This window comes from Rhinopithecus bieti, unplaced genomic scaffold (genome assembly GCF_001698545.2).
Source record: "Rhinopithecus bieti isolate Rb0 unplaced genomic scaffold, ASM169854v2 scaffold_26659, whole genome shotgun sequence".
NCBI classification, from domain to species: Eukaryota; Metazoa; Chordata; class Mammalia; order Primates; family Cercopithecidae; genus Rhinopithecus; species Rhinopithecus bieti.
The window spans coordinates 132049-150540 of record NW_016811855.1 but is presented as its reverse complement, the minus strand read 5'-3'; the positions used below and the strand labels follow the sequence as shown (position 1 = coordinate 150540).

General features: G+C 63.8%; 4 protein-coding genes across 8 annotated transcripts in view; 2 read left to right on the top strand and 2 right to left on the bottom strand.

Annotated features, from left to right (window-relative positions):
* The window catches only part of DVL1 (dishevelled segment polarity protein 1), an 8999-nt gene extending 6216 nt beyond the window's left edge, over positions 1-2783 (top strand). The window contains exon 8 of the mRNA XM_017895210.1: positions 1455-2783. Coding sequence (XP_017750699.1) covers positions 1455-1828 — 374 coding nt within the window. The 3' untranslated portion in view covers positions 1829-2783. The remainder of the gene's footprint in view (positions 1-1454) is intronic.
* A 77-nt stretch (positions 2784-2860) lies between these two features.
* On the bottom strand, positions 2861-7828 carry TAS1R3 (taste 1 receptor member 3). The gene is given in 14 exon segments (XM_017895233.1): positions 2861-2936; positions 2981-3041; positions 3044-3162; positions 3561-4117; positions 4120-4343; positions 4346-4433; positions 4436-4482; positions 4485-4520; positions 4651-4693; positions 4695-4792; positions 4918-5113; positions 5210-6007; positions 6092-6392; positions 6494-7828. Coding segments are annotated over 14 exon segments (2835 nt in total). The 5' UTR covers positions 6685-7828.
* Positions 7829-8597: 769 nt separating this feature from the next.
* On the bottom strand, positions 8598-12694 carry CPTP (ceramide-1-phosphate transfer protein). Of its 2 annotated transcripts, none has more exons than XM_017895231.1 (3): positions 12388-12694; positions 10445-10641; positions 8598-10236 (listed from the first exon to the last, which is right to left on the bottom strand). In XM_017895231.1, the coding sequence occupies exons 2-3, from the start codon at positions 10564-10566 to the stop codon at positions 9714-9716; spliced, it is 645 nt and encodes a 214-aa protein (XP_017750720.1). In that variant the 5' UTR covers positions 10567-10641; positions 12388-12694; the 3' UTR covers positions 8598-9713. The 2 variants fall into 2 exon arrangements, with proteins under 2 accessions (XP_017750720.1, XP_017750721.1); XM_017895232.1 differs by having other exon boundaries at positions 12652-12688.
* A 65-nt stretch (positions 12695-12759) lies between these two features.
* Positions 12760-18492, top strand: part of INTS11 (integrator complex subunit 11) — a 13935-nt gene continuing 8202 nt past the window's right edge. For 2 of the 4 annotated variants that reach the window (XM_017895225.1, XM_017895226.1), the window contains exons 1-3: positions 12796-12881; positions 15847-16479; positions 17378-17606. In XM_017895225.1, the coding sequence (XP_017750714.1) occupies positions 16082-16479; positions 17378-17606 (627 nt within the window). In that variant the 5' untranslated portion in view covers positions 12796-12881; positions 15847-16081. Of the gene's footprint in view, positions 12882-15846; positions 16480-17377; positions 17607-18492 lie in introns of all 4 variants that reach the window. The other 2 variants (XM_017895227.1, XM_017895228.1) reach the window with 2 other exon arrangements.

The following is an 18492-nucleotide window of genomic DNA, read 5'->3' as shown; positions in this document are numbered from 1 at the left end:
CCACCCCATTCCCCCCCACCCCACCGCTCCTCCGCCCCCACCTCTACCCGACCCCACCGCTGCTCGGCCCCCGGCTCCACCCCACCCCCTGCTGCTCCGCCCCCAGCTCCACCCCACCCCCCTGCTCTGCGACGCTTCTCTGCTGTACCCCACTCCATGCTCCTGCTGTGTGCTTGGGTCCTGGGTGGGCCCCTTCTGGAAAGGGCAAGTGCCAGGGGGATCCAGGAGCCAGTGTGAATGGGGAGGACAGGGAAGCATCTCACACAGGGGCAGCCTGGACCCCACCTCATCTGGGTGGGTTGGGAGGAGGGGCCTCTGGGAGCCTGGAGGCCTGGGCGGCTGTGCCTGGTAGGGGTGGCGGCTGGTGCTTCTCCTATGGTAGAGGCAGGAGGCCAGGAGACCATGTGGCCAAGGGCCTTGTGACAAGGACAGGGCAGGGGTGACCAAGGAGTCAGACGGGGTCACTTTCTAGGCCCCAGGACACAAGAGGGTGCCAGCTGCAGCCCGGGCAGGGAGTCCGATGTGGATGGTGCCATGCACAGCTGTGTGCCCGTGGCTGGGATGTGTTCGGGGGGCCGGGGGATCCAAGGTGTCCCTGAGGCCTTGCCTGGTGGAGCAGAAGCCCCAGTGGGTGGGGTTGGTGAGGCCAGCGGGGGTGTCTGCAGGCCGGGGGGGATGCAGGTGGCAGCCCGGAGGCCCGGGAAGGAGGACGAGAGAGGAGAGGTGGCCGGAGGGTGTAGGGCCGCAGAGAGGCCACGCTGGGTGTCTGCTGACTCTCGACTGGTGCTTGTGCCCGCTTAAGCCCCACCCAGCCCGCAGTCAGGCCCCACTGGTGGCGGGTGGGTGCTGGGCGGGTGCCAGGCAGCCGGGCGTGTAACTCGTGCTATCCCTTGCCTTGTGCTGAACAAGCCTTAGACTGAAGGACTAGCGGAGTGGACCTTGGGCCGGTAAGCCAGGGTCCCGCCCGGCGTCCCTCAGCATGTCCCCAGCTGGCCATGCCCTCCAGCTCCCACTGCATCTCGGGAGCCCAGGACGGGGCTGAGCTGAGTCGTCCGTCGGCCAAGGCCCTGGGTTGGGGGGACAGTGGGGACTCGGGTGGGGAATCCAGTATGGCCATGGGGGCACCGGGCACGAGGGGCCCTCTCTGGCACCTCAGTCTTTCAGCCGCAAGACCAGACCCTCAGCTCAAGCATCGGGGTGAGGCGTGGGGGCGCCCAGCTAGCTCCAGGATCCTGCCCACCTGCTACTGCCCCCACCAGCGTGTGCCTGCTGCAGCTGCCCCTGTGACCCTGGGGGTGCCAGTCCTGTCCTCGCACCTGCATGGCTGCCCCACCCCGCCCCGTCCTGCACGGGCCACCCTTCCTGCCCGGTCACTTGGCGCCTGGCGGGGGCGGTTCTGGACGTGACCAGGCCTGGTGCTGACGGTCTCCTCTCCCACCCTGTTCCACCCCCAGGGAGCAAGAGCAGCGGGTCCACCCGGAGCAGCCGCCGGGCCCCAGGCCGTGAGAAGGAGCGTCGGGCGGCGGGAGCCGGGGGTAGCGGCAGCGAATCGGATCACACGGCACCAAGCGGGGTGGGGAGCAGCTGGCGAGAGCGTCCGGCCGGCCAGCTCAGCCGTGGCAGCAGCCCACGCAGTCAGGCCTCGGCCACCGCCCCAGGGCTCCCCCCGCCCCACCCCATGACCAAGGCCTATACGGTGGTCGGGGGGCCACCCGGGGGACCCCCTGTCCGGGAGCTGGCTGCTGTCCCCCCAGAATTGACAGGCAGCCGCCAGTCCTTCCAGAAGGCCATGGGGAACCCCTGTGAGTTCTTCGTGGACATCATGTGACTCGTGGCGCTTGCCCCCAGCCCTGCCCAAGATGGGGAGCCAGTGGTCCTGCTGCACGAAGAGCTCGTGTGGGCTTGCCTTAGTTGGGGCCAGGCCGGGAGGCAGGGTAGGGGGGCAGGCTGGACCACCGCAATCTGCCCCAGCAGCCTGGCTGCTCCGGCTCCTGACAGTACCTGTTTCTGAGCAGCCGTGTTGTGGGCGCTCCTTCTCTGCCCCTCAGCGAGAGCCTCAGGGACCTCCCAACCCCTTGTGTCTGGTGGTGATGCCTCCTAGGATGAGGAAGACCCCCTTGGGCTCTGGGCTGACCCCCACCTCCTGTACAGCTGTGCACAGGCCCCAGAGTGACCCATGCGGGGCAACCCCTGCAGTGCACAGGCCCCACCCATCTAACCCAGGACCAGGCCTCCTGGGGTGGAGCTGGAGCCCCCTGGTCCCTCTGGTTGTCTGGAGTAGGAATCTAATTTATTTATTTATTGCCTGGCTGGTGGCTCGGGGGAGGAGGTGGCCCTATCAGCCGTCCCACCTGCCCCTGCCCCTTGGAGCAGCCTGCACCTTCTCCCTTCCTCTCCCCTCCAGCAACACAGTCGAGTCTGAAAGTATGTGGAGGACAGGATGGGAAGATGAGAGAGGGCTGGACATCCTGCCCACCGTGTCCCAGCCAGGGCAGGGAGGGACCGTGGCCTGCAGGGTTGAGGGGCCCCAATGTGCACAGCTGCCACAGGGAGGGAGGTCTTGGGGAGATGGGCGGTCAGCTGGCCTGTCCTTGATGAGTGCACACACTGCGTGCACACATCGCGGCCTGCACACAACCGCGGCCTTCCTGGCATCTCTGGCCCCCATGTGTCTGCGCTGTAGATATTGTATCAAAGTCCCAGCGTCTAGGTGGTTAACATAGAGCTGCTTCTGTGTAAATGCTGCTTATTTTAAACACTAAAAAGCGTTTAATTTTATGGGACGGATGTGTGGCCTGTGCCCCTTCTCTGCAGCTGGGCTGCCTTGGAATGAGGCATGGCGGGGCTGGTCCGGCCTCCTCTAGGCTCTGCTGGGAGCTGACCCTGGAACTCTGACCCGAGACCCTGTGGGGCTGGCGGGGCGCTGACCTTGGCCCCTGCTGGGCAGTTTTCTGTCCATGGTGCTGGACTCCGCCCCCACCCCACCTCGGCTCTGTCCCTAGTACTGGTGACAGTCACGATGCTGTCTACCCAGTGGGCCAGGGCAAAGAAGGAAGCTGGTTGCCACCCCCACCTGGGCGGGCTCTGCCCTGGGCATATGCCTGTGTGCCCCCACCCAGCCTCCCACTGCTGTGGTGCCTGGCGGGGTGCTGGGTGGGGGCCCCTGGTGGGGCATGGTCAGGTTGACAGGGCCTGGCTTGGGCTTGCAGCCATCTGGCTGGGGCCTCCCTGCGTCCTTTTTCTGAGCTCATGGTGTGGGTTGTGGGGACCCTGGGAGCCCTCTGGGCCTCCTTCCGGAACAGTGCGTCTGGGTTACCGGGGCAGGCCTGGTCTGGGCACAGAGGACAGGGACAGAGCTTGGCTCTGGGGCCCAGATGGTCACAGGGGTGTCCACGTGCTGCAGACGCAGGGGTCACTGTGGGGTCAGGGTCAGGAGACAACTTGGGGTCAGAATCTAGAGCAGGAGGGTGTCTGTAGGGGGACACGGGTCATTGCTGGCTTAGGGGGAGCTCAGCTAGGTCTGGGTTCACTGGGGCTGAGGTCGCAGGATCAGGGGTCACTCAGGTTTCCCCTGATTTCCTGTGTCTCCGTCGTTCCGGTCTCGGGCATCCCCAGGGCCCCTTCCCAGGAAGAACTCGGGGGTGTTGAGCTCCGGCTGCCGCACGAGCAGGTAACACCTGGGCAGGTGGAAGGCAGCCAGAATGCCCAGGACGCAGAGCAGGAGGGCACCCATCTGCACGGCGGGCCTGAGGACCACCTGTACATTGGCCAGGAGAGGCACGAAGGAGACCCAGGTGATGAAGTAGGCCAGCATGGCAAAGGTGAGGCCACGGGCACGGTTGTAGCGGCCTGGCCGGCTCTGCACCAGGAAGGTGCCCAAGAAGCAAAGGAAGGCCAGTGTGGCGTTGGTGGCATGCACGAGGCCAAAGCTGACCCAGGAGCGTGTGCGGCAGTGCACCAGCGCCTCTGTGGGCAGCATGTGCCAGTCCGTCACCACCTCCGGCGGGAAGGCCACCAGGTACCAGGCGCACAGTGCGGCCTCCACCAGCATGGCCAGCAGCACCACCAGCCAGGCCCAGGGCCCCCGCAGGCAGCCACTCAGCCGGTTCTGCCCAGCTTCAGAGGCAGTTTCTGGGACTCCACAAAGATCCGGCCCGCCTGCAGGATGAGTGATGCTCAGGCAAGCCGGTGAGCGGGAGTGGGATGAAGCTGCTGGCCAGGCAGAGGGCAGGGCTGGGTGCCAGGGAACAGGAGGACGCTAAGGCAGACCAGGGCCAGCACACCAGGGCCAAAAGCAGGCCCAGGCACACCCGAGGCCTGAACCAGTGGGCTGTCACGATGCGAATGAACAGCCCCAAAGCGGCCACACAAGGCCCAGCCAGGCTCAGCAGCAGGAGCAGCAGCAGCACAAGCCGGCTCCGGCCCCATGCACAGGCAATCGAAGCCTGCGGCGGAAGCAGCGTGTGCTCCGCTCCGGGGACACTCGTCCTGGTTGCAAAAGGAGCAGGCGGAGTCATCTGTTGAGATGAGGAGGAGAAGGGCGCTGGTGCTGGCCTTGTCCCCTGTGGGCTCTGGCCTCAGAGCTAGGACACGGCCGACCCGGCCCCTGCTGCAGTTCCCACCCCGCTCTGCCAGGAAGGCGGCTTACCTGGCTCTTCTGGTAGCTGCCCGCCTTGCAGTCCACGCAGTCGTTAGCAGCAGGAGTGGAACCCCTTGACCCGGCGCACCTGGCCTCCCTGCACTGCCACGAGCCACTGGGACACGGGCTTTGCGCACAGGCCTCGGTCTCTGGCTCTGCTCGGGCTGGGTATGCCCGCGGGAGACAGGGACGGCCCCACCCCCAGGCTGCCCCTGCCGCGGGGCTGCCACAGGGACAACGCCATGGTACAGCCACCTCACCTCACCTGGTTGTTGGACGTTGCCAGCGGATCTTCAGGCTGTCTGTCCAGAAGGCGCCGTTGAACCTGCCCACATCGTGGAGCTCGGGCACTGAGCCCTGCCACACCACAGCTTCAGGTCGTACTTCCATGTCCACGTTCCCGTTGCTGTTGAAGCGTAGCGTCAGCCCCGCCCGCCGTGGGAAGGTCAAGGTTGTACACTGTTTCTCCAGGAGCTGCAGGCAGGGGATGGGGCTAAGCCGCCAGCTTACCTCCAGCTCAGGATGCAGTGGGGCCGTGCCTGGGCCCGGCCACGTGCAGAGTCGGCACACCCATCTCCGGGCTCACCTGCCAGGCTTCACGGGGTCCTGCATGGGGCAGCCTGAGGCGTTGCACTGCAGAGTGTTGTGCAGGGCCTGGGCCACGCTGTACACAGCTGCGTAGACAGAGAACGTCTGGTGGTGGTTTAGTCCGGTGCTCACGTTTTGCAGCGTGATACAGTCACACTGCGGGCAGCGCCGGCCCACCACGTCCTCCTCCAGACCCTGCTCCCTCTTGCCCAGGGCGGCGCAGAACACTGGGTCAGCGGCCAGGGCCATGTGGGTCTTCACATACTGGGAGAACTTGTGCAGCTGGGCACCCCTCTGGAGAAAGCCAAGCACCGTGCCCACCTGGGCCATGCCGGGCAGCCCCATGACCAGGTCAGAGGTCAGCCAGGCCTCGCTGGCCACCCACACCTTGGACGAGAGCTTGCTGCTGATGCTGTAGCTGAAGAGAGCGTGGGCGGCGCGCGCGGAGGCGAACAGCAGCACCACCTGCACGCTGCTCTGGTTCACCTGGTGCAGCACGTCCTGCACCTTCCCCAGCAGCGGGCCGTCGGCACGGGGCAGTGGCACCAGGCCCTCGTGTGCGATACAGATGCTGTGCGCCGCGGCCAGGGTCGAGAAGATGCCCAGGCCCTGCCGGCCATACTCGTCATCACTGCCCAGGGCGGCCACCCAGTTCCAGCCGAACTCCTGCAGCAGTTCCACGGCAGCCGTCAGCTGCACACGGTCGCTGGGCACTGTGCGGAAGAAGGAGGGGAAGGTCTCCCGGGCACTCAGCAGCTCCATGCTAGCGCCATAGCTGACCTGCAGGGGCCAAGAGGCATCTCCTGACTCAGGGGCTCCCATGGGCAGGGCTGGGTGGGGGTGGGTGATGGGGGGGGCACCCACCTGGGGCATGAGGAAGAAGCCGAAGAACTTGCCGGTGACCACGGCGAGCTCTGACGAGTGGGGCCCGATGACGGCCAGCACGCGGGGCTGGTACTGCGTGTAGTTGCAGTAGGCGGCAATGTCGTGGCTGTCTGCCTTGGCCAGGAACATGAGACTGGGCTTCATGGCCACCACAGGCTCCGAGCACGTATCGAAGAGATCGTAGCCTAGGTGCAGGCCCGGCAGCAGGTCCGACCTGTTGTTGATCTCCTCCACAGCCATCTTCATGGCCAGTGCCCAGAGCAGGCCATTCGAGGAGAACCTGGGGCCACATGGAGCCACAGATGGCCTCCTCAGCCCCGGCTCAGGAGCACCCCAGGCCTGGTCACCCTGACCCCGACCCGGGCTGTCCCACCTCCATACCTGGTGCACACGGGGCTGCTGGGCTGTGTCCGGCTGCCGAGGCCAGCCTCCCCGGCCTCACTTAGGGGGAACAGCCCCCCCAGCACGTAGTCCCCTTTCATCCTAAGTTGCTGTGACAGGCACAGTGGGGCCCCTGTCCCCAGGTGCAGGACAGCCCAGAGGCTAAGGCCCAGGACAGCAGGGCCCAGCATGGCAGAGGCAGCTTCCAGCAAGGTGGCTGCCCTGAGTGGGGCCTCACGTGGAGAGAGCCCGGGGCGGGGAGTGGGCAGAGGATTTGTTTAGCAAAACCTTTGCCATCCTCACTGGCCACACCCTGGGGCCCCAGTGGTGTCCTCGCTTTCTGGGCCTGAAAGTTAGTGCACTTCAGACTCTGCCTGAGGCCACTGCCAGGCTCTATGGCCAGCACTGACCAGCAGGCAGGCTCTGCTGACCGTGGCCTTGTTCACTGCCTGTGACCGAGCCCCTCACCACCCCCCCATTCCTGGAGTTGCCTGGCAGGCTGTGGAGAGGGGAGAGGGCAAAGGGGCCTCCAGGGCTCTGAGGTCTCAGCTGCATGGGAGGGATGCAGAGACACCCAGCTCTGGGGCTTTCCGTAGGCACAGAAATGCCTCCTACCCAGCCCTGGGAGCTTCTGGCTCCGACTCAAGGCAGTGCTGGCCGGAGTTGGGGGTGGCAGGGGTGGGCCCCCTAGGCCTGCAGACCAGCCGGCCAGCTCGGCCTCCACCCTGCAGCTGGGGAGGACCCTGGGTGGCGGTGGTGCCCTCCCAGCCTGCTTGGGAGCAGAGTTCCTTGAGGGTCTCAGTCCTTCTTCTGCCAGGGTCTGAAGCTGCAGGAACCACACGGCCAGCTGTACTCACACTGCTGACCCTGGCCTGGGTTACTCCTGCCTGGCAGGCACACAGGTGGCTCCTGCTGGGGATAGAGTTTGCGTGCCAGGGGGGCATGCAAACGAGGGAGGAAGGACCACAGGCAAATGAGCGGTGGCTGGAGCAGCACCCGATGTGCAGGGCTGGGGCTCCTCCTCTGCCTGCTTCGCTTTGGGGGTGCCCTTGCGGACACACCAGGCTCCAGGTGCAGGCCCTCAGAGGGGAACTGGGGGGCACTCAGCTTCAGCTGGGGCCCGGCAGACCTAGCAGATGCCAGGAGGTGCACCCTGGCTGGCACCTCTTCCCCACAGTGCTGTAAGGCAGGACCCGTGAGGCACATGCATGACCACAGCACACGTGTATGGCACACACTAGCTGAGCACACATGCATACAGAGGAGCATGGCACACATATGAACCTGGCACACAGGAACGGGAATGCAGCACACAAATGGCACATGCAAACTGCACACACGTGCACGGCACATGCAAACACATGCAAACAGCACATACATGGCACACGCAAATGGTACACACACGCACACAGCATGTGCACGGTCCACACGTGCACAGCACATGCAAACAGCCCACGCACACACCGCCCACACGCACACGGCACACACAAATGGCACACGTGCACGGCATACACGCATGGCACATGCACAGGCCACACCTGGAGGAAGCCCTGCCCTGGGGCCCATGCAGACCCAGGCGGTTCTCCCGGCGCATATAGCAGTCAGCAGCCTTTGCCAGCACCAAGTGCAGCTCCCACAGACCCTGAGGTTGGGGTAGTGTCCAGGAAGATCCTGCTGAATTGTATCCCTTTCTGTCCAGATCACTGTTGTGGCTGGGAGCGGCCCCCACCTCCACCCACACATCCCATGCAGGCCTCTTCTCTTTTGCATGGAGAGGCTGATTTCTGCTCTCCTGACCCTGCCCTCCCGACCCAGCTTCTTGGTTCTGCGTGAGTCTGTGTCTCTGTTGTCTCACCTGTACAAAGTAGTGTAGTGATGGGATCTCTCTGGGGGAAACAGGCACATAGCAGCCCTGCCCCCAAGGCTGGCCTTTTCTCAGGGCGTTTGTTGTGCCCTGAGGCTGACACGGCCCCCTGAGCCTGGCAGTGGGGCCTCAGCTCCCTTGGAGTTAGGTGCACCCACCTCAGCTGTGTCACTGGGGTGAGGGCCCTACCCGCCCTCATTGGGTGACCGTGTGTCCCCTCCTGGGGAATCAGGCGCCCAGTGCACCCCAACGTCCCCATCCTGGGAGGCTGTGTGATTTATTAATGTTGGAAGACGTCACATGGGTTGCCCTCCGGAAGCTCGCGCGTCTGCCGGGCAGTGGGGACCGTCCCTCTGCCACCCCGAGGTGCTGGGGTCCACTGTGAAGAGCCAGTGGCTAGGCCCCAGGCACTGGATGGTGGCTGGGCTGGTTGTAGCTGTCTGGTAGCCGTTGGCTGGCCCACGGGATCCAGGCCCTCCTGTTCTGTGCCCCTCGGGTCTCCTGGGCACTGTGGGGAGGGGGCATCAAGGGGCAGGGGGAGAAAGGACACGGCGTCTCACTGCACGTAGCAGAGTCCCGGCTCCTGGGGGTCTCGGGCTGTGCTGTGCAGACCCACAGCCGCTGCAGGAGGCAGCCTGCTGCATCCGCCTGGGGAGCTGGGGCTGTGCAGGGCTTCAGAGGAGGCTGTCCCGAGGGCGGGGCCTTCCCGGGCCTTCTGCGAGGAGCCTTGGCCTCAGCTTCTGGCTGTCCTGCCCCAGTCTGCCTGGCACGCTGAGGGGCAAACAAGGCAGGAGAGGTGGGGAGAGCCCACGGTGCCCAGACCGCTGTTGGGAGGTTTCTGCCAGCCTGGTCATGGATGGGATTAAGTCCCCTGGGCTCAGGGCTGCCCACCTGGGCAGACATGGGGTACCAGGACCTGGCCTGAGTTGAGGACACGTTGGCTGGCAGAAAGGAGAACGGATGGAGTCTCCACACCCCGGGACCTGTGACTTCACCCCGATTTGCAGATCTGCCCCACAGGCTGGGGGGTGGCGACCTTTTGGGATCTTGCAGGCCCGGCCCCCACCCCTGCCTGCTCCGCTCTGCACCCTGGCGAGGCCTGGCTGGGCACGTGTGTAACAGGCTGAGGGGGAGTCATGGCTGAGGTGTCTTGTTCCAGACCGAGAGGGTGGGCCTCTTCTGGGCTGGTCGCCACCTTCTCTGTCAGTCTGTGGCTCCTAACAAGCTCAGCTCATAGGAACAACAGCGGATCTCCTGTTCCTGGGGTGCCCAGAAAGCTCTGCTATGGGACTCAGCCCTGGCCACCACAGCCCAGATCTGCAGCAGGAAAGCTCGTGTGGCCCTGGCTTCCCGCCTCTAAGGCAGGTCCAGAAGGGAGTGCTCGGCATAGAGCTTCTGGGAGACGTTGTAGACACGCTCAATGAAGGGGAGGGCCTCGCCCAGCATCTGCACGGCCTGCTCCGGGGGCCCCACGTTCATGGTCTCCAGGAAGACCTTGCGTGTGGGCAGCGCGTAGAAGGCCACGGTGACGGTGCGGCGCACGATCCAGGGGTGGTAGGCGGCCAGCGAGGCGTTGTAGGAGTCGGTGCAGAGCACAGAGGTGCGTGCGTCCTCAGGGCTGGTGCGTAGGCCCTCCAGGAACAGCTGCAGCCAGCGCAGGGCGCGGTGCAGGCGCAGCACGGTCCGGCAGCCGGATTCGGGGTGGTGGGAGCGGTGCTCTAGGTCCACCAGCTGGTTGCTCAGCTCATAGGCCACCATGGTCTGCAGGCTGCGGTAGTGCTCGCTCTGCGGGCCGCCCCTGAGGCGCTCCATGATCTGCAGCTTGGAGACCACGTCCTTGGAGATGAACGAGAAGATGGTGCCCAGGCTGTTCAGAAACCTGTGGAAGGGAGCGGGGCTCGAGTCCTTGCCCAGGCCTGGGGCATCCCGCCTGGGGTGCAGGGGACACTGCCCAGCCTCCGGGGGCTCATACCCATCTGGAAACAGGCAGCAATGCTGGTGGGGACAGGCAGTCAGGAGGCAGATGCCACATATGGGACTTGGGCCAGGTGAGCGCCCACCTCAGGAGGCAGCCCCAGCGCACGCACCTGACCAGGCCCTTCCAGCTAGCGATGTAGGGGTCCAGCAAGACCTCTTCCTTCTCATCCAGACACTGCTTAAAACTGACCAGGACGACTTTCAGATTGAAACCTGTCTCCGAGTCATCCATTTTTCGATAGGAACAGAAACACAGTAGGGCTGGGAGGCTGCGTCGCTGGGGTCAGCTTGCTCTGTGGTTCACTTTCTGTGTGTGGAGGGGAACAAAATAGCTGCGACCCTATTGCTGCTCACTGATCACTCATGCCCCTCACGGAGCTTCCTCCCAGGAGCCACCTGGCTTTGCTCCCAGCCAAGCCGCAGGCTCTCAGGCACACCACCCTGACCCACCCTTCATCAGGATTGCGCATTCACGGACCTTGGCACGGCCCCTCCTGTGGATCAGGCCACTGACTCCACGTCAGTCCCTGCTGACCCTGAGAGTGGCCCCCTCTGGCTTTATCAGACCACTTGGCCATGCCATCTGCAGCAGGTGTCTCTGCTGGTGCTTTCTTGGCTGTTTTTGTTTCTCTCACTAGCTGCTATATCTGTTTTTACCAGCTGGAGAAATACTAAGCCCCTGACAAGAGCCAAGCACTGTTCTAGGCACCTGGGTGCACAGGGAGTGAGCGAACAGCCATCTGGAGTGGGGTCAGATGACAACAAAGACAGAAAGTTCTGAAGTTGTAGGCAAGGAAACAGACACAGCAGAAAGCAGAGATGGGTGCGGGGGGTGGGGGACGCTGCTGGGCAGGCTGCTCCATCTTCCTCACTGCCGCATCCCCAAAACCAGAAGAGAGGCTGTGGGGCCGGCACTTGCTGGATGGACAGACGCGTTTTCACTCCTGTTGCTGAAACTACACGTCCCACACGGATGGGTGGCCGGGCGAAAGGTTTTATCACTCTCAGAAGATTGCCACAAGGCCCTTGTACTAGCCCTAGGGAACCTTCTGCGAGTGGCCCAGGCCCTGCTCTGGATTCTGCTGGCATTCACACGGTCACTCCACAGACATCCAGGCACCCATGCTTTGTGTGTCGCCAAGCACCCTTGCCCTGTCTCCCTGGGTGCCCCAGTGGCCCACACCTGCTCCGGGGAACCTGAGACTCAGCTGCATCCTACCTCAACCAGGAAGAACCCTTACCCCATTGGGGCTGGGGGTTCCTAGGCCTGTTGGTGCTGGGAGCCCTCTCCTGCCCTCCCTGGCTGCAGGGACTCCAGCAGGGACAGGGAGGGTACCCAGCTGTGGTGAGAGCTCCTGGCCAGGAGCAGGTGTGCAGGTTGCTCAGCGCCCTATGACTGGGCCCTTCATCACTAGGAAACATGGGCTACAAGCACTGCCCAGCCCGTGGCCCAGGCTGCTGGAGCGCTGGTGCCCGGAGGGTGCTGAAGCCTTGCCTTGCAGGCCCCACAGGTTGGGTTGCATGCTTGGCACCAGGCAGAGGCCCCGGTGTGAGCTCACCCGGCTTCAGGCGTAGGGAATGGCTGCTCCTGGGCCTCAGGAAGCTGGAGTCCCACAGACTTCCAGCACGCCCCTCCCCTCCTCAGGCCTTAATTTTGTCCACTGAGAAGATGGTCTCTGAGGCTCTGGGGTTTCCTTCTTGGTCACCAGATACTCTGCGGGCCTTGCCTGCCTGCCCAGATCCGAGCCAGTGGCAAACAGGAGCTGCCAGGAGCCTCTCAGAGCTGTGGCTGGTGGCTCCAGGACAACAGGAAGGGCCGCGGTTGTGCAGGAGGCAGGCAGCTCGCCAGCCCAGGAAGGTGACCCAGGGTACCTCCAGGCCTTTCCCAGGGCAGCCCACCGGCCCAAGGTCAGGGCTGGGCGCGAGGGCGGCCTGAACACACAGCCCGGTGGCTGACAGCAAGCTGGGGGGACGGCAGAAGACGGGGCCCCCACGGCGCCCCAGGCCTTGTGGGTGGAACCAGACCCTGTCGAGCTAGCGCTACGAGTCTCACCTGGGAAGGGGGCACCGGACTGGATGGGTACCGGTTCGGGTCCCTGCTCCACCTCGGGGCCCAGGAAAGGGCGGAGGCCCGGGGTGGTGCTGGGGAGGGGCCGACCTGAGCCACGGCTCCGTCCTGCGCGGGAGCCGGGTCCTCGGCCGCCCGCCCACTCCGGCCCTCTAGGACGACGTCCCCTCCCGCTCCCGGCCCCTCGGCGACCTCCGTACGCTGCCGGTTGGGTTGGGCAGGTGCGGCCACGGAGCCGGAGCCGCTCACCTGGGCCGCAGCTGCCGTCCGGGCCCCGCCCTCGCCCCGCCCTCGCCCGCCGCCCTGATTGGTTGGATGCTGCCCAGTCAGAGGCCCGGCGCGCAGACCCGCGTTTCCGGCTAACGCACCGGAAGTTGACACCCTGGTGGTTGCGCCTGCGCAGTGCATCACCGCGCGCGGGGCTCGCGGGTCTGGGAGCGCGGCGGAGACGATGCCTGAGATCAGAGTCACGCCCTTGGGTGAGTGGGAGCCGCCGGCAGGGCTGTGGGGCGGGCTCCGTATGCGGCTCCGGGCGGGCTGGGCGCCCCGCTCTCTCCGGGTTCTCATGGAGCCGAGTGCGCGTCGCGGGCGTCCTCGGTCTGCTCCTCCCGGCGTCGGCGTGGGCCCTGGTGGGAACCGAGAGGCGGCCTAGTCCCCGCACCCTCGGCCTCCGGCAGTGACGCGAGAACGCGAGCCCCGAGGTTCAGGCGGCCGTGAGGGGACGTCGCAGATGGGGCCGCGGGGCCTCCGCGCTCGCTGTGCGCTTTCGTTGGTGCGTTGACCTCCCTGTGCGGCGCGCTGCCGCCTCCAGCCCCCCAGCCCTTCAGCCCCTCAGTCCCGCAGACCCTCAGCCCCCCAGTCCTCCAGCTTCGCAGCCCCCCAGTCTCGCTGTCCCGCTTCTGCCTCCTCACCACTTGCTTTCTGTCCACCACCGTTTGTGCTCACGCCCAAATTACAGTCAACTCTCGGTTCAGCTCTTGTTCTATCTGATTTCTGCAACACTGAAAAAAACAGCAAAAAACACAAATGTGCACTCTTAAGAGTCCTGACAGGCTGGGCACTGTGGTTCACTCCTGCAATCCCAGTACTTTGGAAGGCAGAGGTGGGAGGATTGCTTGAGCCCAGGAGTTTAAGACCAGCCTAGCCAACATGGCAAGACCCCATCACTCCAAAAAAAAAAAAAAAAATGCAAAAATTAGCCGGGCATGGTGGTGTGTGCCTGTGGTCCCAGCTACTCAGGAGGCTGAGTTGTGGGGATTGCTTGAGCCCGGGAGGTTGAGGCTGCAGTGAGCCATGATTGCCACTGCACTCCAGCCTGGGCGACAGCAAGACCGTATCTCAAAAAAAGTCAAAGTCCTAACAGTATAGAACAATGCGAAGGAGGAAAGAATTAGTCAAAATCCAGGGTCTCAGAAACAGCTGGGGGGACATGGTGTTGGTGGCCAACCATCCTGATGTCCTGGGCATTTTCCACACGTGCCTGCCCTGTGCTGTCCTGAAACCTGGTCCTTCCACTGGGCAGGGGGTCGAGGGCATCTTCTAGCACAGACAGTGGGACGAGATTCCACATCCTTCCTCATGGCATGAGCGCTTCCTTGGAGGGGTGCCTCCTGCCCCGGCGGGGACACTGTGCCATGAACACCCCTGGCCTGTGCACACCCCATGGCGTTAGCGTAGGCCCTGCTGCCCTCCCCTGCTCTCTGGGGCCTCTGCGGGGTCCTCCCAGACTGCCCCTTTCCCATTTGGCCTCTTGGCCGCCTGTTCTACCCACTCTCTGGACAGTCTGTTCTTTCATGTGGTTTCAGTTGCCCCCAGTCTGTACCTGGGTGTATTCTTAAGATCACTTCAGCCAGGGTATTGGCAAAGCAGAACTCTTGTTTTACCGCTTCCCTGTGCCAGGGACTGCCTTGGGCTCCATGCTCACTGGGCCAGTGCTGTGTCCTTGGGGTCACTCCCATGCTCTGGCCTGTGCGTGACTGTCCCCCAACCCTGCCTGTCCCTCCCAACCCTGTTCCTCCCCCCTCCCCCATCCTGCTCAAAAGTTGGCTTCTCAGGGAGCACTTCCTGTCATGGTTCTGGAAGTTTCAAGGCTTCCTCATCCTCTTACCTTGCTCTTCTCTGTCACAGTAGCCTCCATCTGGTGTACTCGAGGTGTCTTGTTCCCTTGTCTGCTGTCTGTCTCCTTGCAGACAGGGATGCCTCCTCCTCTGTCTTCTCAGCCCTGTCCGCTCCTGTAGCTCCAGGCTCTATTCCCTGGGATCACTGTGGGTCCTGTCGGGAGGTGGGACTGCCAGTACCTCAGGATTGGGCTTTGGAATTCAGAAAACCAACCCAGGCCCCACGCCTCAGGGCCACAAGTGCCTCTGTGCCCTCAGGTCCTTGGCCGTGAAGAGGGGCGGCCCTCCCTTCCCACAGACGCTGGAGGGCCTCTGTGAGCCTGGGTTGGGGTAGGAGTTGCAGAGGGAGGAGACAGCTGAGACCCTGCTCTCAGAGAGCTCACACCCAGTGGGGGCAGGAACAGGCCTAGAAGAGAACCTGAGACCCCCATTCATGGCAGGCAGGCCCTCAGCTGTGGCCCCGTCATCCTGATGTGTGGTGCTGGCTTTGGATGTTTCAGGTGCCTGGTTGGGGGAGGTGGGTGGCGATTCAAGGGGAAAACCAGGCCATTCACTGCCGTCAGACTCCCGCCCAGGCGCAGGCTGTGCAGGGGCTGTGGCCCTTTCCTTGTGGGCCCCCAGGTCACATGAGGGGGCTGAGTGTGCCTTGGCTGGCCAAGGCCTCTGGCTGGAGCAGCTGGGCAGGGCTGCTTGGCTGTCAGGAGTGTGGGAGGGCCGCAGATTAGGGTCTGTGTTGGGGGCTGCGTGGTGTGCAGTGGTGTGGGGCTTGTGTTGCCCACGCCGGCCACTGCTGGACCACCGGCACTGTGTTTGTGTGGCATGGCCGAGGCTGTGTGACATCCCTCCACAGCCGACCACCAGGGGACAGCCAGTGCCAGCACTTAGGCACTTAGGCCCTTGCCTGCCTGCAGAAAGATCCTACAGGAGGCGACCTCGTTGGTCTGCAGCTCTGCTGAGGGCCCAGCCACAGCCCAGGTGTGACTCTGACTGAGGTGTTGGCCCCGCAGACCAGCCCTTGTGTCTGAGGGGCTGAGGACCACAACACAGTGCCCGCTACTCAGCCAGCAGGCCACGGCCACCTTGAGAGGCCAGGGAGGAGTGTGTGGGCTGCCGGCCTCCACCCTGGATGTGGTGGTGTGGGGCGTGGTCCTGTGTCCCCCTTCCTGTGAGTAGGGGTGGCCCTGTTTCTTGGCCCATGTGTCTGTCCACACAGCAGCCTCGGTCTGGTTTCCTCAGTGCATTGGGGTCCTGCAGAGCTTGGGGAGGCAGCACAGGGAGCTGGGGGCGGGGGCGCAGCACTGACTCTCACCGGCCCTCCCTTGAGTAGGAGCTGGCCAGGATGTGGGCCGAAGTTGCATCCTGGTCTCCATTGCGGGCAAGAACGTCATGCTGGACTGCGGAATGCACATGGGCTTCAATGACGACGTGAGTCCCTCGGGCAGGAGGCCCAGAGGCCAGGAGGGCCGGCCGTCTGCAGCCAGACCCTGGGCCTCAGAGCCGGACAGTGGGGCAGTGGGCAGCAGTGGTCGTGCTTGGACGACTGCACCCTGTGGGTAGCAGGGATGGGTGGGCCTGGCCGAGGTGAGCCCCTGCATAGGGAGGCCCCCCTGTACTGGTGCTGGGCTCCAGTACAGCACTCAGGGCCCAGCGAGACTGGGCTGCAGCTTTCCCAGCCTCGACATCTGTCAGTGAGGTTGGAGGTATCTCGTCCCCTCTGCATGCTGTCGAGCCGCCCAGGGGTCCTGTGCCAACCTGCCCGGGTGGCAGTGCCCAGCCTGAGTCTGCACGTGGCCACCCCCTTCCTGGGGGCCCCTCCCTGGGACGTGGGATGTCCCAGGTGCTGCCTGGAGACCACGACGCAACCTGAAGCCTCGCGTCGTTCCCAGCGACGCTTCCCTGACTTCTCCTACATCACCCAGAGCGGCCGCCTGACCGACTTCCTGGACTGTGTGATCATCAGGTGGGCGCCCGCTGGGGGCCTCGAGGGTCCCATGTCTGTGCCTGTGGGGCTTGGGCCCCCTTACTCAGCCTCGGCAACGTGTGGCAAGGGGCCTGCGTCATCCTTGATCCTCAGGGGCTTCCGGGCCCCAGGATCTGCTCCCTGCCTGCCTTACCGGTCACACACACGGCCTGGTCTCCACCTGTTCTTCTGGCCCTGCCCTCTGAACCCGGCTCTCCAGGCTTCACTCTCTCCGATGCCTTCTCTGTCTCAGGAGCTTTAAACCCCACTGTCTTGTTGGAGATTCCAGAACCCTGAGTCTTCCCTGACCCCGGCCTTTAGGGTCCAGCAGCTCATGACCCACGGGTCTGGGTGGCCTCGCCTGGATGGCCACAGCATTCCTGCTGGTCCCCCCCGCCCCGCCCCGCCCTCCCCAGCAGCCAGAGGGCCTGTGAAGCCTGGAGAAGCCCGCTCTGGAGGCGGCATCCTCAGCTGCCCCTGAGACCCTCGTGCTTGTGGTTTCTTGTCAGACACAGTGGGGTCCCCAGTGCCTTCTTGGGGCTTGCCAGGCACTGCCCTTGCCCTCGGGTCTGTGCTCCCTTCACCTGCAGCTCCCCTCAGCCTGTCCTGACGCCTGAAATCCCAGCGGCTCCCCATGCCCCTTAGCGGCTTCGCATTGCTTCGCGAGCATGTCGCTGTCACTGACGTGTTCAGTTTCCCGTTCACTTACTGCCTCGCTAGACTTTGAGACTGAAAGTTCCAGGGAGACGGTTTTGTGTTTGCTCATTACTGACTCTTCAGCACTTGGGATGGGGCCTGGTGCACAGTAGGCGAATGAAGGGGGCAACCCACAAGCCCAGAGTGGGGGTGAAGGCTGGGGCAGGGTGGGCCCAGGCTGACCTGTGCTGCATCCCCCCAGCCACTTCCACCTGGACCATTGCGGGGCACTCCCCTACTTCAGCGAGATGGTGGGCTACGACGGGCCCATCTACATGACCCACCCCACCCAGGCCATCTGTCCCATCTTGCTGGAGGACTACCGCAAGATCGCCGTGGACAAGAAGGGCGAGGCCAACTTCTTCACCTCCCAGATGATCAAAGACTGCATGAAGAAGGTGGTGGCTGTCCACCTCCACCAGACGGTCCAGGTCAGGTTCCCAGGGCCACAGACGGCACAGTCACTGCCCACACCCACACCAACCATGCTCTCTGCCCGCTCTCCACAGTCTCTGGAAGGCGGGGGCCTCAGGGTGAGCCCACCCCACCTCACTCTTGCATCCAGCACTGTGGAAACACCAGGAGGCGGCAGCGCGAGCACAAGGGTCCCAAACAAGATTGGGCGCCAACCCGGGAGAGCACGCGCAGGGTGGGGGTGTGCCCCGGCCTCCAAACCCACCTGGCTCTGAGCAGCATTGAAATGGCCAGAGTGGGACAGGCTGGTGCCCTCAGAGCCTCCAGAGACTTGCTGGAGCTCCCAGGGTGTCGCTGGGCAGGGAGGCAGGGGCCAGAGGGGAGATGGGCCAGTTCTGGAGGGTGCCTGGTTCTGGGTGTGGGTCAGGGAGGAAGTGAAGGTTAAGTTGGTGAGTGACAGATTGGCAAAATATCTGACAAAGATTGTGGGTTTGTCTGTGTTTCATTAGTGTCTCTGTCTCTGGGTATTGCTTTTATATTTCCTTTTTTTTTTTTTTTTTTTTTGAGACGGAGTCTCGTTCTGTCGCCCAGGCTGGAGTGCAGTGGCGCGATCTCGGCTCACTGCAAGCTCTGCCTCCCGGGTTCACAGCATTCTCCTGGATCAGCCTCCCTAGTAGCTGGGACTTCAGGAGCCTGCCATTTTTTTTTTTTTTTGAGACGGAGTCTCATTGTATCGCCCAGGCTGGAGTGCAGTGGTGCGATCTGGGCTCACTGCAACCTCCGCCTCCCGGGTTCCTGCCATTCTCCTGCCTCGGCCTCCTGAGTAGCTGGGACTACAGGCGCCGCCACCTCGCCCAGCTAGTTTTTTGTATTTTTTAGTAGAGACGAGGTTTCACCATGTTA